Source organism: Euprymna scolopes, chromosome 32 (genome assembly GCF_053919585.1).
Source record: "Euprymna scolopes isolate OS-2025 chromosome 32, ASM5391958v1, whole genome shotgun sequence".
NCBI classification, from domain to species: domain Eukaryota; kingdom Metazoa; phylum Mollusca; class Cephalopoda; order Sepiida; family Sepiolidae; genus Euprymna; species Euprymna scolopes.
In genome coordinates this window covers 39,442,773-39,468,914 of record NC_136513.1, presented here as the reverse complement: position 1 = coordinate 39,468,914, position 26,142 = coordinate 39,442,773, and the positions used below count along the sequence as shown (strand labels likewise).

The window sequence follows — 26,142 nt, the reverse complement described above, 5'->3', positions numbered from 1 at the left end:
CTGTCAAAAGCCTTAGATGTATCAAATGATATTAAGAATTAAATAAAACATTCCCGATGATTCAAGCTTGTTTTTTAAATCTGTGTTTGTGAAGAATGGCGATATTTATAATGTTTACATTCAATTTTTTCATGCGCGATTGTTTTATATAAAATATATTGTGGGCACATCTAGAAAGACAGTTAATACATAGTTTTAATACAATAATGCAATGAATTGAAAATAAAACTGATTCTATAAAATGGGCAGGTTAAACAGCATAAAAACCTATCTGGTATTAGTTTGTATTTAAATGATATTAAGAATTTTTAAAAAATTCCCCATGATTCAAGCTTGCCTTTAAAATCTTTGTTTGTTAAGAATGTCGATATTTATAATGTTTACATTCAATTTTGTCATGCGTGATTGTTTTGTATAAAAAAAATATTGTGGGCACACCTAGAAAGGCAGTTAACGCGTAGTTTTATTACAACAACGCAATTGTTACTATTACGTGTGGACATATCCAAGGTTAGTTGCATGTGAAATATATGTTGAACGATTATTTCACGACCTTGTTTTATTTGCTATTTGAGTCGTGTTATAACATGTTTTTTGGCTTTGTTAGATATCATTTGTGAATATGATTTCATATCAGTGTTTTTTTTCATCGTTGTCAACGACTTATCAAGGCCCAGATGCCACTCGGGGATAAGGATTATTGCGTGTACAGTAATCAATGGGATAATATAGTAGTAATCGTTAGTAATGGAGATTTGATAAAGTGTCTTACTTAAAGAAGCAGTTTATCAGGAATTTGTTTATGTTGGGCTTGAAGACATCCAAGTTGTAGTCAGGTGGGAAACAGGCAAATGGAAGAGAGTTCCACAAGCGTGCACTTCTAAGAAAAAAAAGGTTTGTTCATGGAATCTACGTTTTCATTTAGGCACATATATAGAGTGAGGAAAATTATTGACAGTGGTTTCAGCTAGACGGTTGTTTTTTTCTGAAAGACTGGCGAAGGGGGGACCAAAGATTGGAGGTCAGACGAGCACTTGCCATGGAAATAACGATAAAACAAAGACAGGCTCGCAACGTCTCTTCTGTGGGAAAGAGTTTGCAGGGAAGAGAAAAGGGCATCCTCCACTAGGCTACGAAGTCTATTTTGTTACTTGGTAGAATTTTGTTATTCCACTATTATTAAACCTAAATTCATTAAGAAGTGTCTAATCTTAATAATTATTAAACTCTTTGGGCCATCCTTGCTTGCTTGAATCTTCTTAAACAAAAAACAAAAAACCCTTCGATGTGTTTATTGAACAACATATCAGCACATTTGATTCATTACTTTTGTCACCCGACAGGGACCAGGTAGTACACACTACAAGGAAACGTGCACTAACCCTAAGTCCTTGTGGCAACACTTAGATACGGCTAAGTGATCGTCTAAGTGCAGGTTCTGTGGTTGAATGCCTCTTACAGGTGCAATGGAGTTGGCCGGTGATCGTCTAACGGCAGCTTGAAGATCAGGATTCCGGCAGAGCTGAAAATCAATTGGTTATTCTCCACAATTTGTAGGTATTAACAATCAACAACGCCAAGGATAGTTTCTCTAACATAAGTTAATTCATTGACAAAATAATTCAATATACATGTCGTGCAAAAGGAATTTCAGAATCATTTACATCCTTGGGTCTGTCTCTAATTTCAAATAACTGGCGTTCTGGATACAGGTGCTTTTTCTTTAAGAAGGTAAACAATATCTTTGCTTCTTCTCCAAATAGCTTTTTCTTTACTTGGCAGTTCGGGCTAGATCTCAGGGTTTCTTTTTCTTTTTCTTTCAAGTTAACTCACAAGACTGAGAGACCTATATCTCAGCTGGCCGGTGGAGAAAAGAACAAGAGCCTTTCAACTTAACTCTTATGAGGGTTCGCCCCCCCCCAGGCGGGGCAAGGGCGATGTGCACGCCCCAATGCCACCAAGCAAAAAGACTCCGATTAGCCAGAGTATCTGGTTTTTATGAAAATCACCTTCTATTCCCACCTTTTTGGAGTTATTCTGTTTTTCTCTCTATTTCTTATCCCACCAATTTCTACTCTTCCTCTTTTTTTTTTGTCTTGAATTTTCTCGCTCCTCCTCAACATCATATCTCCATTTAATTTTGCTTTTCCCGTTTCTTGTTTTGTTCTTTTTAGAACCGAATTTTGGTACTGACGCGATAATTATTTATTTAACCATGAGTGGTTCGTTATCTGAGTCGAATATATTTGGTTGCCAACCCTTTTTTTTTCTTGACCCCAAATTTCCTATAGATGTCAGCCAGTAAGATCGTATCCCTTACGGTTCAACAGAATATATTGTTTCCTTAATAATTGAATTGTTCGTTCTAAACTCAAACATAAAACGATCCTGTATTGTTTTTCTGCCAAACTCAAGAATCTCATTATCATATTTATTTATTTCTTTTTTCCATTGAAATATTTTATTTCTCATGGACATTTTTACCTCTTCTTATCTCTACATAAGTACAAAATGGAAATTAAAACCGCTTAAAGAACAATTATGATCTATTATTTCCTTCTTCTTGATAAGTCCTAGGGACATTTTTCTTTTTTCTTGATCAAATATCACACCCCCTTTCCTACCCTCGCTTCCTCTATTTGAAAAACAAGACTATCTGGTATCGCCAGGGATCTTGCTACACTTTTACCATTACGTTTTTTTTCTTTTTATTAGATGAGGATTATTTGGATTCTGCGGACTACTGTCCTCACCTTGAGTGTCATTTTCGGTTGATTTAAGGAAAAAACTAAGTTGCCCAATCATCAAAAATCTCTTCTTTGTCTCGCTAGTGGTGCCTAGAGGAATAGAATAACCAGTACGTTTGAAATCAGATTGACCGTATCAGTTGCCAGATTAGAGCTGAGTAATCAGGAACGCCTTTGTCTGCCTCTGAGGACTGCATCCAAGATTTTCTCTAGAGGTTATCCATATATATTAAAAGAAGCCGTATTGAGAGATGTTATTAAAAGTCGCACAAATTTAACGAATAGTTCCAAAGTACAGATATATCCAAAGTAATGGCTGAATTTATAGATAATGCCCCCAAGTCTGTAGAAGAATAGACTTAACACTGGATCGTTGAATTTAATTCTTCCAAAAATGTTTATACATGGCTAGCGAAAGGACACCTAAACCAAGAAACTGAATCCCTAATAAGAGATATGCATGATAAAGCGAATAGAACCAACCGCATCAAAGCAAAAATCGACAAGACATGAGAAAACAACAAATGCATGCTATGTGGACAAAAAGACGAAACGATAGACCACACATTAATTGAATGCAATAAACTAACCCTAAATGATTATTAGAATAGATATGACCAAGTAGGAAAAGCTGGGAACTATCCAAAACAATTGCATCTTGAATACCAAGACAAATGGTACAATCCTATACCAGTAACAGTGTTTGAAAGCGGAAACCATAAAATTCTATGAAAACATGAACGTCCAAACAGATGAACTCATGCAAGCAAGGAGACCCGATGTGATAATAGTTAGCAAAAAAGGAAAGTCCTGCCAGATTGTAGATTTTGCGATTCCTACAGACCACAGAGTGAATATTAAACTCCTCGGCCTTAAGTTCACAGGGAACATGAGTTAGAACAGATACATTGAAAGCATTGCCAAGGTCGCTGTGAAGAAGGTGGGCTCTCTGTATCTTGCTTGAAACTTACTCACGCCTGAAACTATCCTGTACCTCTATAGGGCCACCATTCGACCATGTATGGAGTATTGTTGTCACATTTAGGCTGATGAATCTGCTACTAGTATTCCCCTCCTGGACAGGCTTCAAAAGACAATCGCCAACCTGATAGGTTCTGAACTGTCATCTAAACTTCAGCCTCTGTCCCATCGACGAAATGTTGCACCCCTCTGCCTGTTTTACAAGTATTTTAATGCTGAATTCTCTGATGAACTACAAGTACTCTCTCAATGTAAATACCTCCGAAAACCGGACAAGCAGCTAAATCCCACACCTACACAGTAGATATCCCTAAATGTAAGAAAACCTTCTACTCCAATAGTTTCTTCCCCAGAACTGCTAGGCTTTACTTTCCCAACTGTACTGACATGCAGAAGTTCAAGTGTAACGGGAACAGGCATCTTGCTGCTCATATGTCTTCGTAATATCCCTGCAACTTATGTGCCCGATAGTACCTGCTCTAATACACATAATCTATAACTCCTAGACGGTTGTACAGAAATAGCAACGAAAGAGGAACAGAGGACATGAAACCAAGAAAACTGAGACTCACTCCAAATATGCTGCCTACAATTGGCACCATACAAAATAGGAGAAAATGGTCGTATTTTAAATACAGAATTGATTCAAATGAATAAATTATTAAGTACTAATAAATACCCAGAAAATAATATTGTGCTACATAGTTCAATACAAGTGATAAAATAACATTGTAAGAAAAATCTTGAATTTACTCTTTCAGTCTAGTACAGGGGTGGGCAAACTTTTCAGTGCAAGGGCCGCATTAAACATTATAAATTTTACTGGGCCGCATAGTATATTTTCCAATATAATTGATATTTAAAAAAGACAAAATAAAAGGATTTTAGAGAAAAATATAATTAATTTTCATTTGTTAGCATTTTAAAGTACTATAGAAGATTCCCATAAAACACATTTATTTGAAAGATAGAGTAACTTTAAACTTGAAAAGAAAACACTTTTATTAATATGTATTTTTAAGTATGAGCTTCACATGAAACACATTTGAAAAACAAATAACCTTGTTTGAAGAATAAAAGCAATTCTTAAGTAACTCTGTTTAAAGAGATTAAAAATATCTTATTAATATTTTAGAATAAAATCTTTAAAAGATACACATATAAAGTAACTCAAAGAACAAAAATGAATTTCTATATTAAAAAAGAAACGTCACATGAAGTATATTTATTTAAAAATAAAGTAACTCAATTTTAAGAGGAAAAAATATTTCTATTGATATTTTAAAACAGTAACTTCATAGGAAATATATTTATTTGAAAAACAAAATAGCTCAGCAACTGAGCAACAAAAGGATCAAAAAGACTCAGTGAAAATGATGCAACTGACTGCAATCATTTATCAGTTTGTTGAAATTAGGTGTCAAGTTGCTTGTACTGATTCTTAACACTGACTGAAGATTTAAGTCTGTGAGAAGTGATCTGTTCTTTGACTTGTTAATTTTCTAGATGGAAAAAGTCTGCTCAAATATGTAAGTTGAAGCAAATAACACAAACATCTTCCTTGTAAGATTTTTCAGGTTTTTAAAACTTTTCTGGGTGCAGAGATGCATAAAATTCGACTAGTGGTTTATTTTCAAAGAGCCTTTTTAAAGAGTTGTCGGCTTGCAAATCAATAATATCTACTTGTAGTTCTTCGGCAACTGTTTCAACGTCACATGCTAAAGGTGAGCTGAGCAAATCAAACTGCCCTTCAATTGCCTTGAAATCAGCAAATCTTCTGATAAATTCCACTTTTAGAGCCATCAAGTGGGAACTGTATTTGTCTGATAATGCTTGTGTAACAGCTCGTGTTTTCAACAGAGGAAAATGAACAACGTTTTGCTCTTTAAGCTGCTTGGCAAAAAGTTTAAGTTTCAATTGAAACGCTTTCACTTCAACATACAATTCATGAGCAAATACACTTTTGCGTTGTAGTTTTGTATTTAACTCACTCATCTTTTACAATATGTTCTACAGCAAATGCAAAATCACAAACCCATTCGTCACACTCCATTTCTTTTAAAAAGTCACAAGGAATTTCTTTCATATTAAAAAAACATGACAACCTCTGCTTTAACGTCCATATTCTCTTCAGTACTTCCCCCATACTTAATTATCGGATATTTGTGTGATACAGCATATCAGTAAAATCTGCCTCGATATCTTACAAGAAACATTGGAACTGCCTGTGTTTCAGTCCTCGTGCTCTTAAATTCACTGCACGCACTACTGGATCCATAACATGTTTGAGTTTCAAAGATGATTTACAGAGGCTTTCTTGATGTATGATGCAGTAAAAAGACAATGTGCGATGGAAAATCTTCTTTGATTTTTTTATTCATCAAGGTCACAAGGCCACAGTGTTTGCCTCTGAGTGAAGGAGCGTCATCAGTTGTAATATTTGCCAGTTTATCCAGGCTTAACTTAGACCTCATTAGACTGCTAGTGATACTGTTGTATAAATCGTTTCCAGTGGCTGTGTCTTTGAGAGACTTCATGGATAGCAATTCATAGCAAATTTTTCAAAAATGGATAAGAATCGAAAATTTCACGAAAATCTGACCATTAGTTGATTTTTGCTAGATTTGTTAAACGGATATGTTTTCAATGCTTACTACGGAGGCACGTTATTTTAAAGCGCCAATTATGTAAACACGATTTTCGTCTCGCAATTTCATTATTTTCGTACGATGAAATCTTTTTTTTAATTATTACTAGTTTATTTTGCCCTCCTTTTAAATGATACAGAAGTTATATCGATAATATTAATTTATAATAAAGTTGCATCGTGTTACATATAGGGGGTAATTCTGTGGTGAATTTTGGAGGTGCCTACGGAACTTCTGATTTCGTTGCAGTGCTAAAAATAAGTTTCTAATTGAACACGCGACCAAGGAATCGTACGAAAATAAGAAAATGAATATCAATCAATGTTTGAATTTATTCACAGATAACTAAAAAAACAATGTTTTTACCTGGCCTTCGGGACAAGATCAAAATGTAGTATCTGTTCCGGCAGATACTGCAGCAAAGACCATATGTGGGGGCAACCCTAGATATAAGACCTTGGTCAATGTAGGGGCAACCCTTCATACCAATTGTCACTATCCAGCTCCCCTACTCCCCGGGGAGTTGGTCCCCATTTCCCCTTCACTCCTCACATTAAAAATCGGCCTTGTGCCTAATTTGCTCGTTGGGGGAGCAAATAAACACCCTGTTCTTCAGATGCTGCACTTCAATTTCTTGTTCTCTGTCAGTGGAGGAGAAATCCTTCACGACTGAGACAATTTTTATTTTTGTTCCTTTTCTCCACGTTAAAAAACGACCCTGGTGTCTAACTCTGTCCCAGGGGGGGGCATTGTGTATAGGAACAACTAGTGTGATTTTATTTTCAGAAACAAGAATTATAAACAACAAATTATATATATAGGAAACGAACATTTTTGGGGTTTGTATTACTGTACACATAGATTCGAAAAAGTTGTCAAAAAAACAAATATATAACAAATAAATGTTATCAAAGGCAAGGTAAGTTACTTGTCTACCGAACTGGATATGTTTTTAGTGTTTTTATTTAATGTAACACGTTTATTCAGCTCGAAAAACATAGTATTTACTGAGGAAAATTAAAAATGGCGCCCGACTCTCTCACGGTAAGTTTAGGGAAAGGAGTTAAAAATAAAAAATTAAACGAAATACTGTTAAAACCCAAGGTGTCAAGAGAGAATCGGGCGCCATTTTTAATTTTCCAATACATCGGTAAATACTGTATGTTTTTCGAGATGAATAAACATGTTACATTAAATAAAAACACTAAAAGAATATCCAGTTAGGTAGAAAAGTAACTTATATTGCGTTTGATAACATTTATTTGTTATATATTTGCTTTTTGACAACTTTTTCGAATCTATGTGTACAGTAATACGACCCCCATTTTTTAAACGAAAAAATAAAATTTGGTTTTAATTTTAACGGGGATAATAATTTTTTATTGTTATTAACATGAAAATGGAATTTATAAATGTATTTTAAATTATTGATATTTACTTAATTAACGGGAAATGAAGCCATTTTGATTGGTATTAACATGAAACGATAGAATTTATAAATTTATTTTAACTTATTTGTTTTTTTTATATTTTTTTCGATAAATTATTTTTTCGCTGAATCTGTTTTTTCTATTAAAATTGACTTATTTCACGCATTCGTAGTTTTTAACAAAAAATCAGTAAACCAGGACGAAATTAGAAATTCCGTTCCATTTTTGTATCAACCGAAAAACATAGCGTGCTTATCCATATTTACCATAATGTTGATACAATTTACGAAAATATTAAAAAAAAGAAGTAAAATGAGTACTTGAAAATATAGTTATCGAAAACATAACAAAAAAATTAGAAACCGCATGAAACAAATCGAAGATTCCATTGGTATTCACACATTTTTGCAATTTTTTTTTAAACGCCCACAAAATTTTACCTTTTATAAACTTTTTGCATATATTGAATTAATTTTTGGTCATTCATACAAAAATGGAAAACAAGATTAAAAGTTTGTTTTAATCAATATTTTATAAATCAGTTAATTTATTTTAATCAGTAATAAATGTACAAAATTGACTCATATATATATATATATATATATATATATATATATATATATATATATGTAGCGTCCTGTAAAATTTTTAATTTTAGATATTATTTGAATCAATATATTTTGAACAAATAAATATTTGACAAAACGGGCCAATATTGATTACATTTTTAAAAAATATTTTGCTTGAATTTGCATAAACCCCTCTTATTGATATTCTAAAAAGTTTGACTTACGAAATTACATAATGGGAATTTAAATTTACTAAATTTTTGTAACAAATTAGCATAATTACAGATGTAAACAAAATAATTAGTCAATATTTTTACCTACGAAAATGATTGACAATGAATTTATAAGATGTCCTTTCTTTGGAAATTCTAAATAACATATGAAAATTTTAGTGTCTTTTAGGAGTAACGAAGATGGGAGAGAGAGTTCGCTAAGACTTGACTGGTCGGTTGGCTGTACCCCAGACTACAAGCGCCAGATTTTATGGTGCCCACAATATTTTTAGTATATCAAAATAATTTATTGCCTGTTTTCGGCCAGGCAAAAGTTTCGGACAAGCCAAATCAAAAAGGATCCGATAAAGCTACTCCTGGCAGTCTAGCTGGGGACCAAGTGTAAACTTACCAGTCCCCATAAAACAGTCATTTTTTAATATGTAGTTCGTAAGTTTCTTCGTTTCCTTTTACTTTATTTGTTTTTCTTTCTTCAGAAATTTAGTTAGATTGTTAACGAAGGTATTTTTTTTTTATTTTTTGTAAGGATCTGCCCGTACTTGTGTCCGGCAGTCCGCACAGCTATCAGAAAACCACAATTCAATATTCAGTACTTGGCGGGCCGCATGAATACCTTTGCCGGGCCGCATGCGGCCCACGGGCCGTAGTTTGCCCACCTCTGGTCTAGTACCTCTTGGCAGACAATGTTCTTTTTTTTTCTTTATTTCTTTCGAATGTTCTTTATTAAGTAAGGTTTCACTAACTCCATTCTTTGGTGAGTTATCGTTTCACGTAAAAATTACTACGAGTTAGTCTCTCAACAATGATCATATATTATCATAATTACATCCAAAAACCAAGCTACATCAATATAATATGACTCTTCTAATTTTTTTTCAGGATCGCCAAATTGACCGTTTTAAAGAGAAATTTCGCGAATTTGACTTTATGGAAGTAGTTTGAACTTTTTTCAAGGCATAACGTGCAAACTAAAAAAAGAATGGAACAAGCAGAATATTATTAATGATAATAAACAAGTCTGTGTTGAATGCAATTTAAACCATAGTTATATACGTTTTTTCATACTTCTAAATTAAAGAAAAAACAAGGAACATGTAACCATTTTCAGGGTTAATATTAATAATAATAGAAAATAAATAATAATCTCTATATATAAAAGGCAAAAATAGGCGTGCACGTTTGTGTATATCCGCGAAAGGTTATTTAGATCGAGGTTCTGCTGTTAAATTCCGCGAGAAGGTTTCCTATACTTCCGAGATCATAATATCTGAGATTCGCAAACGGACACCGTCTTCTTTTTTGTTGATTGAGTTAAAAAAATACCCACCGTGCCGTTGTCTCAAGTGTTTGTTTGTCTTTTCCGTATAACAAAGCGAAACTATTCGAACGCAAACGACACAAAGAGTATCTGTACTTATGCCTCACTTAAGTTAATATAATTGGTCCTCTGTCAATGTAAGGGAAACCCTTCATACTGAGCCAATTATTATTTAAGTTAATTGGTCCTCTGTCAATGTAGGGGAAACCATTCATACTGCGTCAATTACTATTCATTTGGATACTGCCAGAGTGCCCCCTTTTTAGAAGAGCTAGTTTTCCCTAACATAAAAACCGACCTTGTGTCTAATTTGCTTTCATTAGGAAGCAAGTAAGTACCTTACCTGTTCCCCTAGCCAGGTTTAAAAGCAACGTTCATTTCTGCGCATGCTGGCGACTCCTATGATTCTTAAGTTAATTAGAAACTCATTGAAATCACTATCCTCTTTAGCCTAATGTCTCCTCTATTAAATAACTCATTTTAATATTTTAAAATATTTCTTTTTACTCATGTTCACCGCTGACAAAGCATATCGCGACTTGGACGTAAGGGGCTACTATTTGGGGCCATGTCTAGGAAAGATTAACAAGACATTTGTTTATGTTACATCTAAACTTCTGCATATCAGTACAGCAAGGGAAGCAGGCAGTTGGATAGGAATTCCAAAGTCTAGCTGTTCGACGGAAGAAACTATTAGAATAGAAAGCTTTCTGGCATTTAGGGACAACAATAGTGAAAAGGATAGATCTTATTGCTAAACGGATTTGTCGGGGATATGTACGTCGAGGGGGTACAACTGAAACAAGTTCATCAGAACACATTCCATTAAAATATTTGTAAAACAGGCACAGCGATGCAACATTGCGGCGATGAGACAGGGGCTAGAGCTTAGTCGATAAAGTGGGACCGATTAGATTGATAACTCGTTTTTGGACTATCTAAGAGGTGGAGACTAGTGGTAGATGCACCAGACCAGATGTGGCAACAATACTCCAGCCATGGGCGAATGGTGGCCTTGTAAAAGTACAGGATACTCTCAGGTGTGAGTAGTCTTCTAGCACGATATAGGGAAGCAACCTTATTTGCAATCTCCTCTATGTATTTGTTCCAGTTCATATTGCCCGCAAATAGCCGAGGAGTTTGAAGGTAGAATTCTCAGGTAGGATGCTATTCGTCATGGATATAGGGGGTTGGAGAGGCGTCTCGTAATTGTTAAAGAAGAGCAGATTAGTTTTACTAGCATTAAATGTTACCATCTATTTTCGGCCCCATTCCACTATAGTCTTAAGGTCATTGTTTGGATGTACGTCCGTCAATGACAACCTGTATGCTTTTATTGCCTAAAAAGGATCTAATTATATTTAACATACGTCCAGTTATACCGTACGATTTAATTTTCATTAGTAGCCCTTTATGCCAGACTATGTCAAAGACTTTGGATATATCAAGGGCTACAGCCCTGGCTCTGCCCGCCTTATCCAGTACATGGTAAATGTGTTCCGAGATGACTGTTAAACTATCAGCAGTAGAACGACATTTCCTGGATCCATATTGTTTGTCAGAGAGAAGATTTGCATTTGTGAGATGGTGAACTAGTGCTTGATTAATTAAGGTCGCAAAGATTTTAGCGAAGAGTGGGAGGATACTAATTAGGTGATAATTGAGAGGGTCTGTTCTTTCATCAGAATTCTTGTACACTGGTACCACAGAGGCCATCTTCCAGCTATTAGGGAAGCAAGATTCAGTAAGGCATTATTTGTAGAGCTTGGAAAGTATGTGGGCTAGCTCGGCTGAACATTTCTAAATTAGTAATGCAGGGATGAGATCAGGCCCACACGTCTTTGAGGTGTATAAGTTTTTTATGATATCGCCGACATGAGAAGGGATGATTTTTACATCATCTAATGTGGCTTCAGTCCGCATAGGGAAATTTGGGAGAGAGTTGTTTGTTGAATCTAAGGTGAAGGTGGAGGCGAATCTCCGGGGAAGCAGTTCCGCCTTCTCCATTGCAATGCATGCAACTTTCTGGTTGTTGCTCAGTGGAGGAATTACTTATTCACTACACTATTATAGATTTTCCAGAAATCACGAGTTTCTGTCTTTTGCGATTCAATGCCTTCCCTGATTATTTCAGCATGCTTTCTTTTGGCTGTCACTATTTCACTTTTATAATAATTTCTAGCATCTATGAATTTTTGCCTATTTGTATTTGACTTATGACGTACAAACGGGCGGAATGCATGCTGTCGTTGTGCAATGGCAGCTGCACAATCTGCAGTAAACCATGGGGGTGAGTGGGGTTTGCTATAATACTAAAAGACCCGAATATAAGAAAACGGAAATAAGACAGCTTTTCTCTGGTCCCAAATTAGAGCCTGGGTTAATGTACAGTGTAATCCGGATATATGAACCCCGGATATAAGAGATTTTAGGGAGCGGTAAGAAGTCTCATATATCTAGGTTAACCTGTATATCAATACGTCTACAGGTATGAATATAACTGTTTTCTAAACAACATCTTTTATTCAACAGAATAAATCCTTATATATATATATATATATATATATATATATATATATTTTTTTTTTTTTCTTTTATTAATATTATTTTTTTCCTTGTACACATTTTTGTGAATTATTCCATGGATTTCTGCCTTTGGATTAGTATGAACCATCTTCTTCCAATTACGGGATTTCCTTGTATTTTACTTGTGCAAATGGAGATTCTTTTAACTTTCTTGAAGTTTTACATTTGGATTTTACCGTCACTGGATTTTTTATCTTCCACCAGACTATCCATTCATGTGTAATCACCTTTTTTTTTTACTATATTCCTTCTGCTTCACTTTTTTTGTTTTCAAGTAAGATCTTTGACTTACTTGTTGTTTCATCAAATACTTCTGCTTGCAAAATCCGATCCCGCATTTTGTTAATTCCTACCCTCTGATGAGAAAGAGGGTATTTCTTCGAAACTCCGCGGATTTAGGACTATCCATTTATCTAGTGTTTCCTTTTCTGATTAAATATGATTTTAACTCATTTCAAAGTGTTTTAACATATTTTATTAACTGTTTGCTCATATATATATATATATATATATATATATATATATATATATGAGAGAGAGAGAGATATGATTACAACTCATAAGAATGGTAAATAAAAAGAAATCATAGTTTTCCTTTTCTAGCTTATATAAGTTTTTATTTTTGAATTGTATACAGGTCCAAATCCCTGTATATATCATCTTAAATATCTGTAGACTAAAAATTGACAGAGAAATTTGATAGAGGCCGTTTTTCAGACTGACATATATACAAGATCACTTATATATATATATATATATATATATATATATATATATATATATATATAAATTAAAGCACATAATAGTAAATAAAATGAACTTTGATGGAACTAAAATAATTGTTTTTCTTTTTCCATGAATAGCTTTCATTTTTTCAACCGTACACGAGCGCCTACAGGAATCAAACGAAATCAAAATGATCCCTAGCCACAAATATGTGGCCATGTTGGTGACTGGAAGTTTGCATTGTGTCATCGGTCTCGCTATTTTCATCGCCGGTATTCTTGCATTGAAATTTTCGCCTGGTGGTTTCGATACTCTTTGGATGACACTTATTCCTGGCATATGGGTAAGTGAACAAGATTGTGTTATATATTCTTAATCTTTAACGTTCTCATCACGAATTTCGATTTTCTTTTGAACAATCATTTATATAATTTACTTTTAAACACAAAAATAAATATTAGCGTTGGCACGATTAATCGGAATCGTAAAAATTGTGCTTACTTTAACATTCCAAAATTATATTTTTTTGTTTTGCTTATGTTTAAAACCTAATTTTCTATTTCTGATACTAATGATAAAATGATAAATATTAATGGTTTTACACCTAATAAAATTATACGTGTGCGAAAATATATGCACAAATTAGATGGGTTTTTGCATTACTCTAGATAAAATACCATTATAGCTAAATATTTTTAGACTTTTGAAGAATTGGAATAACAAATTGTATCGAAATCTTGAATTTAAAACAGTATCGGTACTTTTATCAGAATCGGGAAAGATATTGGAATCGTCCCATCACTAATAAATTACATATCATCCAGCTACTGAAACTAATATTCATTACACATTATCATTAAATTATTTCTCTCTGATAGGTTCATAAGAGTAGTGGTTGATGGGCAGGAGTCAGAGGCCCACAGTATTAATGCTGGAGTCCCCAAGGGGTCCATCCTGGGCCCAACTCTCTTCCTGATCTACATCAATGATCTCCCAAAACACATACTTAAATAATTCGTTGACATCTATGCTGATGACACGACCATCTATGGCAACACATCAAAGGCCGTAAATGACAAAGTTCTCCCTAATTCTCTCTCCTCTGATCTTGAGCGCGTGGTACAATGGGGGAATAGGTGGCTGGTCACTTTTAATGCATTCAAAACCAAGCTTCTATCTTTACATCATCAACGCTCTGATCCCCATCTGGCATCAATTGAAATGGATGGCTCTCGTCTTGGGGAGGCTCCATGTTTTGACAAGCTTCTGGGTTTGACCTTTACTCCTGACCTGAAATGAAACATGTACATCAAGTCCGTTGCCAAGGTCGCTAGAAAGATGGTGGGATCCTTCTACCGCTCCAGAAGATATCTCACTAATGATGCAATTATCTATCTGTATAAAAGCCAAGTACGTCCAAGGATGGAGTACTGCTGTCACATCTGGTCAGGAGTTGCTAAAAACAGCTTAGTGGGGGATGCCCTTTTCTCGTCCCTGCAACCTCTCTCCCACAGAAGAGACGTTGCGAGCCTATCTTTGTTTTATCGTTATTTCTATGGCAGGTGCTCGTCTGAGCTCCAATCCCTCGTCCCCCCTCGCCAATCCTTCACGAAAAACACCCGTCTGGCTGAAACTACTGTCAATAATTTTCCCCACTCTTTATCTGTGCCTAAATCCAAACGTAGATTCCATGAGCAAAGCTTCTTTCTTAGAACTGCACGCCAGTGGAACTCTCTGCCGCTTGCCTGTTTCCCACCTGAATACAACTTGGACGTCTTCAAGTCCAACATAAACAACCTCCTGACAAACCGCCACTCTATCAAAACCCCCAATACGAATGATTACTACAATACTATCTCATTGATGTACACGCAATCACCCTTATCCCTGAGTGGCCTTCGAGCCTTGATAAGTGGTGACCCCTCCATGTAAAAAAATACATGCTATCTCTTAAATATAATAATATACTGCCTATAATTAGATGGAGAATCTTAAAGAAAGTTTTAATCCTAATCGCACGGAATCCCATTTGCTTACTTTGTCTTGATGAAATATTGACCATAAATTGTTGAATCAAAGAGATGAAATATGTATAAACTGCAGGCACTTCAAGCAATTTACTCTGAATAATTATGATCAACTGAAATAGATACCATAACCGTATAAAATTTTCTGTGAGTTTCAAGACATCAGATTAATTATATAGCTAATGCAAATTTAGTTAATATAATAATTTCATTTTTATTGTGTTGTTACATTAAGAATAGTTGGTAATTAAATTATGAAGGTATATTTTTGAATGTTTTTCTATTAAACATTTTTACCTATTTTCAGAAAAAGTTGTCAAAGATTTTTGTAATATAAAATTTTTCGACGTCAAGATAAGAAAGAGCTCAATATAGTAGATAAAGCGCTTAAAAACGTTTTTGTCACGTAGAAAGAGCGTAGAAAACACATAAAAACGACGATTTTTATTATCTTTCAACTCATGCGGCATCTATTTATCCAACGTTTTGACTTCCCTATTTGCTTTAAATGGCAAACGACTATTGAGTGGTCGACCTCGAGTTCAACAGCAACTTCCCATGTGGTTTTGCGAGAATCGGCTTCAATTAAGACTTTCAAATGTTCGTTATCAACCGCAGTCGGTCGGCCCTGACCATCTTCATTTTCGAGGCTTACATCACCCTTGAGAAATTTCTTGAACCACCGTTGTGCCACACGTTCGTTAGTGGTTCCTGCGCCTAACGCATCATTGATATCACGAGTTGTTTCGGCAGCTTTTCAACGTAGGTTGGACTCGAACAAGAAAATCGTGCGGATTAGAATTTTGTCCATGCTGTCGAAAAGCCTACAAAAATGAATGAATAGATTGAGAACGGTAACATATAACACGATTCGATAAAACAAAAAAACAGCATCAAAATAGTATATAACATGGCTATATATATCAATGAACTAATTCAGGAATACTATATAAATTTAACATATGTGAGAAAACGATACTGTTTTTGCACCAACCTAATAATAACTTTACTCCAGATATTTCCATCATATTTTAAAGACCTTTATTTTATCTAATGTTTTCATGATATTCCAATCACTCATCGAATTACATTAGTGGCAGTTTTAAAAAATTACGTTGAGACCTTATGGTGAATATTTTCCACGCTTTATTCACATTTTGGATTTTATAATAATCTCTTCACACATAAAGTGACATTCGTTTCTTTGTGAATATCATTGAATACAACAAATTTTAAACAAGACTTTTGTACGGTAATCTAAAATATTCCTACACTGGGATTTGAGTCTTCATTTGGCTTCACATTTTAGTAAAAAAAAATGTAATAAATAAATAAATAAAATAAAGAATGCAGTTTAAATTCCCAGAAGAAAGAAACTAAATTGAACCTTTTGCAGACTTAGCACCTACATAATCCGGCGTCTAAAAAATTATAATTGCTAAAGAAAATTCAATTATATAAGAATAAAAAAAATGAAAGCCTTAACTAAAATAATTAAATATAAATAGACTTAGCACTTGCATAAGCCGATTTCGCAAAAGTCTTCAATTATATATATATATATATATATATATATATATATATATATATATGTTAAAGAATCGACTGGAATATATTTTGGATATTTCCTTGTACTGCCCAATCAATTTGAAAAATATTTCTTATGATATCCACAATTTTTTCTATCTTCAGAGTTTAGTGGTTGGAGCCTTTGGAATCGCAGCTGGTATAGACAAGCTTCCAGATGAGAAAATCCAATCATATGTGAGTTGTTTATGCCGTTAAAATATATATATATATATATATATATATATTAAATAAAATAAAATAAATTTTGTCCACCATATTCCCTCTGCTTCACTTTTTGCTATCAAGTAAGATCTTTGACTTACTTGTTGTTTCATCAAACACATTTGTATGCAAAATCCGATCCTGCATTTTGCTAATTCCTACTCTCTGATAAGAAGGAAAGTATTTCTTCGAAACTCCGCGGATTAAGTACTATCCACTTATTAAGTGCTTCCTTTTCAGATTAAATATGTTTTTAACTCTTTTTCAAAGTGTTTTTTAACATGTTTTATTAACTATTGGCTCTTATATATATATATATATATATATATATATATATATATATACATATCTACAAATATATACATATCTACACACACACATATATATATATATACATATCTACATATATATACACATATCTACATATATATACATATCTACATATATATACATATCTACATATATATACATATCTACATATATAGCCATATACATATATATATACATATGCATATATATACATATATACATACATATATACATATAAATACATAATACACATATATACATAATACACATATATACATATATATATATATATACATAATACACATATATACATATATCTATATATATATATATATATATATATATATATATATATATATATATAATATTTAATTACTAATTAATACAGCCGTAACGTCACTCACCGGATTTGAACGTTCTCTACGTCTCTCACAAGATCTCAAACGTTACCACGTCTCTCACGGTACTTAGAACGTTATCTCGTTTCCAGTGTTCCTTCTTGTTTTCTATTTATTATTATTTTTTTGTCCCACCGTTGACGTCACTTCCCATGCATTTACATCCGCTCCTTCCCGCCATGTTACAGAAGTTCTGTTGCAGCATTACCAATTAACATTAAGGATTTATTTTTGCACGTGGAAAATTTAAGCTGTTCATTCGCACGAAAAAAACGTTTGCATAAAATCAGAGAGCGCTGGAGGATGCGTTTTGCTGGTTTGTTTATCAACCCATCGGTAGTTATTCTCAGCTGATGAGGTTTGTCTCAACCATGGAAAAGGTAAAGGCAGGAAGAGAGCAAATCTCACACGGAAGTAGGCATGTAGCGAATGCATTGCTCGTGTTGATTAGACAAGCGAATACGGTGTGATCGTAGAATCTTTAGAAAAACTAAGATTCTTGTTTACTTGACCGGTATACTTTTCGGTTTAATTTACTCATCAAAGTGCTGGATAACACAGCGTCAGTAGTGAAACCAACTTAAGAAATTCCAGTAGAAATGTTGCAGGCGAATCTGGACGCATCTAAAAAGAAGCCAAATGTTTAAGCATTGAAGCGGTGGTCATGAGGAACCGATTACGCAGGGCAGCTCATTTTGCTCAGATGGCATGTGAGGTAACCTAAGCAGTTGTTTCAGGCAGCTGTAGCCAAGCTTTAGAACGTCATGGACTAATTATGCTTTTGGCACACCATTAATATGAATTTAGAAAACACTTATTGTAAATACATTTATACAATAATAATCAGAAGAGTTTTATTTTTTTAATACGAAATGCATAAATTAAAGGTAAAAAAGATATATAATAATTATTTGGAAAGAAAAACGAAATTTCGTTAAATATTACCCATTTTAGTGTGATGGTTGTTCCTGTTTGTTTGACATTAGTATGTGGAGATTCGGCCCCAGTGACGTCGACAGCAAGACGGAGAGCTGCTTCTATTTCAAGGCGAGAACGGTACCGTGTTTTAATTCCTGTGACAGAGGAAAATCCCTTTTCGCATAAAACTGTTGTTGAAAATTGAATCAAACTTTTCATTGCTTTCTCACTAAGTGATAGATATTCATTTTATACTGAGAGAGGTCTTGATAATGACTTAAATTTAGCTTTGAGACTCTCGTCACAAGATCGATAAGGCTTTCTTTTTCATTCAAGCTTAATTTGCTTTTCGATGTTAGCTACAAATTTTTCGATGTTAGCTACAAATTTTTCGATGTTAGCTATAAATTTTTCGATGTTAGCTAAAAAATTTTCGGTGTTAGCTACAAATTGTTCGATGTTAGCCACAAATTTTTCGATGTTAGCTACAAATTTTTCGATGTTAGCTACAAATTTTTCGATGTTAGCTACAAATTTTTCGATGTTAGCTACAAATTTTTCGATGTTAGCTACAAATTTTTCGATGTTAGCTAAAAATTTTTTCGATGTTAGCTATAAATTTTTTGATGTTAGCTAAAAATTTTTCCATGTTAGCTACAAATTGTTCGATGTTAGCCACAAATTTTTCGATGTTAGCTACAAATTTTTCGATGTTAGCTATAAATCTTTCGATGTTAGCTACAAATTTTTCGATGTTAGCTACAAATGTCTCTATTCCACATATTTCCAGGCCTAGGATCTTCTTCACTTTGGTAATAAAAATCAACATTTCCTGTCAGTGACTGTAAGTACTCTTGAATAATAGATACCACCTGCCGGTTGAAATTCTTCTATCTCATATACACGTACAATTTTTTAAACATTTGTAGATCCCTTTCTGCCAAATATGTTTCCCACAGTGATATGTTCATTCGAAAAACAAAATGCAAGCATATATATATATATATATATATATATATATATATATATATATATATATATATATATATACGGCGCAATCACGTTGACACGTGGGTTCTCATCAAATCACTGATAGTTAAAAAAAGATGAGCCTGACAAATAGGCGCTGTATGTACCACTGGAAGAGATGCACCCCCAGTCTTCATTAAGACATGACTCTAGGAGAAGATATCTCTGATGTAAAAACCTGAGATCTACTGTATTCTCTATCTTGTGATTAACAGTTTTAACAAAGAGTGTGGTTGGTTCTACACAGAGCCTTCACTAGATTAAAACAAATCATCTGTGTAGAATTTTGAAAACGTTAGTAGTTATGGTGAAACCTCACACGTCTAATGCGACGGAAGAGTTCATCTTTATATATATATATATATATATATATATATATATATATATAAAGTAATAATATATATGCCAATTAAGCTACACAGAACATTCCGCGTTTCATACGCCTGATAAATCCTAGCTCTGCTTACGTATTGAGCACTATTGAAGTAAATACTTAAAGTTTCCGCATAAATTTATACTTTCGTATAATAATCTATGTGATTAAATTAAGTAATTATATGTATAAATATATATATATATATATACATATATATACATATATATACGTACATATATATACATATATACATATATGTATATATACATATAAATACATATATATATACAAATGGTATATATATACATATATGTATATATACATATATATATACATATGTATATATATATATATATATATATATATATATACATATAAAATTCTATATGGGTGATTGTCACTTCTTGACAGAAGAAGACCATCTTTCCCTTGCTTTATTGTTGATTACTCATTCATTTTCATGTATTTTTTGAATTTTTTTAAATATATATTATTTTTGTTTTAATTATATGCACATATATACACTGATACACACATATATATATATATATATATATATATATATATATATTTCTATATATATATATATATACATATGGAGATGTGATCAAGATGCAACAATTCCTATCTTCTGTGAGAACGAAGGTGGCTCTTCAGACCAGCCTTGCTCTTACACACTCTGGTGCAAAAGTCACACTTAAGTTTAGATTGAGGGATGCCAACTGGTGCTGCTCTACTGTCGACGCTCATATTACGCTTTAGGCCTCCAATCGATTTACAGACCGCAGAGCAAACAGAACATCTGTGCCCTGCAATGTTTTCCCCATCAAAGAAAGATTGATCTCCATGCGAACGCTTGTGGTTGGCTAGGCCAGCTCCGGATAAAGTCATTTTACCGCATAAATCACAGGTGTGGTTCTGCATGAAATCCTCCCACAGACCTGATATATCTGACAGATTTTCCTTCCGGATATCACGCTTAATTTTTGCATTCTCATATTTTTCTTCTCAAAACCATCAAATCCATGATAGATCAAGGAGCGCCATTTTTTACGATCCTTGCAAACACTTTCCCAACTGAACATGTCAATACCAAGAGCTTTAAGATTATCTTTGATGTTATCCTTAAAGCGTTCCATCGGTTCATGTTGTGGACGCTTTCCTTGTGTAATTTCACCATAGAACAGGCGCTTTAGCAATCTATCGTCGTCCATCCTTGTCAGATGTCCAGCCCACATCATCTGGTTGCGTATAATCAACTTCTCGATACAAGGTAAGCACGCGAACATCCACATCAAGTATAAAAGTCCTCCACCTGATGCCCAGAATTTGGGTGAGTCGCTTTTGGAGAATACCCTTGTTTGTTTAAGTGACTGTTGGAGGGACTCTCGACATCCATGAGAGGCAGACATCATCTTATGGTGCAACTCATTTTTAGCACTTAAGAGTTGAGTAATTTCAGAATCATTATCATCAAACCAATCCTGATGTTTAGATTTGCGGAAGCCAAGAACATCTACAATTATTCATAGATTGTATTTTTAAAATGCGTCCATGACCCATCAAAATCAGCCGAATTAACTACGGATCGAAGCTTTTCACGTACACTTGGATTATCCAGCCTGGACACATCAACCCGCCTTGGAATCCCAACACCACCCAACCTCCTTATACAAATTTTCAACTTCCCGCGAACAAAAAAGTGACCTGTGCCGCATTCAGCTCCACGCATAACACGCACACTACAGACGTCCCGCAAATCTGCCTTCCAGGAAATAATGTAATACATTAAACTGACCATGTTTATCTTTTGTGTGTACTGATATTCATATTAAAAACCCTCTTTTCTATTTATTCATAAAGAAAATACAATGCTCTTATATATATTGCATCCACTAGCAAAAGATCTAGCTAATTCGCATATTCTTTTAAACATTCATTTTAATTAATTCCCTATTAGTTTTTTTTTTTTATGAAATGATCATCTTTAGTCAACTATTACGTGTAATCATATTCATGCAGAAAGTGTATCTGTGTATCTGTGTGTCTGTGTATCTGTGTGTCTGTGTATCTGTGTGTATGTGTGTCTGTGTACATTTCCCTACGCAATTACTCTGTCAATTTTCAATCTACAGACTCGAAATTTTATATACAGGGTACTGATATTTGGGAAAATCGATGTGATCAAGTTTCGGCCAGAAAGTTGGCTGTTAAGGGGTCAAAGTTCAACGATTTCACCTTTGAGAGACAATTTTGGGTCTAAACACTTGAAATTTTAGATATTGGTTCCTTGGATATGGATCTAATTTAATAACTCGATTTGAGCCCAAAGCAATAAATGTTAAGGGGTCATAATAGGGGTCAAATTATAAAAAAGTGACCTTTCTTTTGCTAAGCATACACCCCAAAACACCCGGGCAACGCTGGGCTGAAATGCTAGTATATCTATAAAAGTGAACGTGTCTGTGTGTCTGTGTGTCTGTGTGTGTCTGTACACATTTCCCTACACAATAACTCTGTCAATTTTCAGTCTACAGACTCAAAATTTGATATACAGGGTACAGAGATTTGGGAAAATCTTTGTGATCGGTCTTCGGCCAGGAATTTGGCTGTTAAGGGGTAAAAGGTCAACGATTTGACCTTTGAGAACTCTACCAAACTCCTCCGACAATTTGGGGTCTAAACACTTGAAAATTTATACATAGGTTCGTTAGACATGGATCCAACTCAATAACTTGATTTGAGCCCAAAACAATAAATTTTAAAGGGTCATAATAGGGATCAAATTTAAAAAAATTGACTTTTTTTTTGCTCAGCATTCACCTCAAAACACCCGGGCAACGCCGAGCACCCATGCTAGTATATCTATAAAAGTTAACGTATCTGTGTGTCTGTGTACATTTTCCTTCGCAATAACTTTGTCAATTTTCAATCTACAGACTCGAAATTTGATATACAGGGTACTAAGATTCGGGAAAATCGATGTGATCGGTTTTCGGACAGAAATTTTGCGATTTAGGGGTCAAGGTTCAACGATTTGACCTTTGAGAACTCTACCAAACTCCTCCGACAATTTTGGATCTAAACATTTGAAATTTAAGATAAGGTTCCGTGAACATGGATCTAACTTAATAACTCGATTTGAACCCAAAACAATAAATGTTAAGGGGTCAAATTTTAAAAAAAATTGACCGTTTTTTTTAATTGTTTTTTTTTACTCAGCATACACCTCCAAACACCCGGGCAAAGCCGGGCTGAAATGGTAGTATATATATCTAAGTGAAAGTGTCCGTGTGTGTGTCTGTGTATCTGTGTATCTGTGTGTTTGTGTGTCTGTGTATATTTCCCTACGCAATAACTCTGTCAATTTTTAGTCTACAGACTCGAAATTTTATATACAGGGTACTGAGATTTGGGAAAATCGATGTGATCGGGTTTTGCCCAGAAATTTTGCGACTAAAGGGTCAAATTTCAACGATTTGACCTTTGAGAGCTCTACCAAACTCCTCCGACAATTTTGGGTCTACGCACTTGAAATTTTAGGTATAGGTTCCTTGGACATTGATCTAACTTAATAACTGTATTTGAGTCCAAAACAATAAGTTTTGAGGGGTCATAATACGGTTCAAATAAAAAAAATGACCTCTGCGGTCTCTTCCAAATTACTCAGACAATTTCTGGTCTAAATATTTGAAATTTTACATAAAGGGTATTCAGAGATAGGGCAAGCTTTTTCATCAGTTTGGGTCAAAAGTTTTTAGTTACCAATATATAAATGTATGTATGTATGTATGCATGTATGTATGTATGTATGTTTGCATGTCTGCCTTATACTTTCAATATGGGCGACGGATTATACCAAGATCAGTACCGCTTTTAAGTTTGATCTTTCATACGACAAATTTCGAAAAATTGGCTAAAAACATTAATATCTTCCCCTTCAACTAGGCATTTTCTACAGGGGGTCACTTTTTTCGCCGATATTTTTGAAGGTTATCCTCTCCTTTAGATTGTCTAGCCTTAATTTTAAAAACTGTCGCTTCCGGTTTGACGGTGGTCGTAACAGCATAAACGTTAGGTTTTACCCCGTTCTTTTCCTCCTTTGCGGTACGGGTTCGAGCCTGCCTTCCTACTACCACTTTTTTTTTGCTCAGCATACACATCCAAACACCCGGGCAACGCCGGGCGCCCATGCTAGTATATATATATATATATATATATATATATATATATATATATATATATCGTCAGGAATGAAAGATCAATAGAAACGCTGTTTTAATTTGAATAAAATAAAATACGCACCAAGTGCGCTTGAAACCAAATCACAACGTAATATTAGGAAAATAAACAAATATTTTACTTCTTTGAAATTTATCACAAATATATTTCAGAGGTAGACTCCATCTTCAGTGTGTTGTTTTGTTTCTGTTTTTCTTTTTTTCGTTTTCTACATCCTTGCCATGTTGTAAATTTGGAGAAAGATGTTTGTATGGAGCCGCGATATGAACTTTCATAACATAAACCTAAATGAATTAATTGATTTTAACTGATGATATTTTTGACTTTCTAGTGATTAACTGAACTTATTTTTATTTTGTTTTGCAGAAGAACACTTATATGGTGACCGCTATCTTGTCTGCTGTTATATTTACTGCTTCAGGGTATTGGGTGTACCTTAGCATTCTGCGCGGCAAATTTGAGGTATCGTTTTCTTTATCTTTTATTTACGTATTTATTTCGTAACTTCTCTTTATGTAAATATTTATTATCTTATAAACTGATATTTCTCGTACAACTACTGCTATTACTACCGCAAATACTACTATTACTACGACTAATAATACTAATAATCATTGTAATTAATACTAACGAAAATACTTTGAAATGGTTACAAAAACGAAACCTTAGCAGGGAAATTGAATCCTCAATCAAAGGCACACAAGACAACGCAATCAAAGCCGCACAAGATAACACACCCACATCAAATCAAGGATAGACAAAACAAAAGAAAACAGCAGATGCAGGCTCTGTTGACAAAGAGTCGAAACAATAACCCAGATAATAATCGACTGCAGCCAACTAGCCTCAAACGAATATAAAAATAGACACGATGAAGTTGGGACGGCAGTACACTGGGAATTATGCAGACAACCGAATCTTGAAAGCAGAAACAAATGGCATAAGCACAAACCGGCGGGCGCAGTTGAAAATGAAAGTTACAGAATCCTATGGGATATGGATAGACAAGCAGATAAACACATCCAAGCAAGAAGACCGGACGTTATAATAGTTAATAGGAAACGCCCTGCCAGATTGTAATTTTTTCCGTTCCAGCACACTACGGTATGAAGATCAAGGAGACAGAGGAGCAAATAACCAGAACTGACTAGAGACCTCAAAGGAATATGGAAGATGAATAAAGTCAATATAGCACCACTAATAGTAGGAACGTTAGAAACAATACGGAAAAAACTTTTAAAAATTGGAACCGAAGGATGGCTGAACAAGTACAACGGCTAATAATAATGAAAACGGCTGAAATATTAAGGAAAGCCTTTGAATGCAAAGACTAACGTACATAACCTACAGGCGCAAGCCGGGCATCAACGAACTACTACAGATGTAAAACCCAGAGGAACATCACATGGAATCTTGAAAACTGAAACTGCTAATGCCCCTGTGCCCCTGCCCCTTTTTTATTTGTGTGTGTCGTCATAAACAAGATCCACACCAAATAAGTGAAGAGGATCAAGGAGGATAGAAAAATCAAGAAGAGAAAGCACTAGCCAGACCTCAAATGGATGAGCGCAAACAGGACTGGGATCTTGGAGAAGCTTATTGCTACTAAACATCCAGTGAAAACCAGTTCATCTCAACGAGAAATCATTGGTAAGCGGCTGTTGCGATAGCGCAAATTCATCTGCAAAGTTTATGAAAAGAGGTGGAGAGTACTTGAAATTTGTGGAGACTTGCTGTTTCGCAGATTCCAGCGAACGCCACAATATTTCCTCAAAGACTAAACTTTGATGATGGCCTGTGCGATTACACCTAGT

At 34.3% G+C, this 26,142-nt stretch overlaps 2 protein-coding genes across 2 annotated transcripts in view; one reads left to right on the top strand and one right to left on the bottom strand.

The window, feature by feature from the left end:
- Positions 1-486: 486 nt before the first annotated feature.
- LOC145256294 (uncharacterized) overlaps positions 487-26,142 on the top strand; it is a 34,599-nt gene continuing 8,943 nt past the window's right edge. Inside the window, exons 1-4 of the mRNA XM_080115012.1 lie at positions 487-510; positions 13,376-13,581; positions 16,958-17,029; positions 24,695-24,790. Of these exons, the coding sequence (XP_079971138.1) occupies positions 13,429-13,581; positions 16,958-17,029; positions 24,695-24,790 (321 nt within the window). The 5' untranslated portion in view covers positions 487-510; positions 13,376-13,428. The remainder of the gene's footprint in view (positions 511-13,375; positions 13,582-16,957; positions 17,030-24,694; positions 24,791-26,142) is intronic.
- Positions 5,310-5,723, bottom strand: LOC145256136 (general transcription factor II-I repeat domain-containing protein 2-like). The gene has a single exon (XM_080114722.1). It carries the CDS (start codon positions 5,721-5,723, stop codon positions 5,310-5,312), a length of 414 nt encoding a protein of 137 aa, XP_079970848.1.

Bases quoted from the DNA above. Each gene is read 5' to 3' on its own strand.
- LOC145256136 (XM_080114722.1), bottom strand. From the start codon at position 5,723: ATGAGTGAGTTAAATACAAAACTACAACGCAAAAGTGTATTTGCTCAT.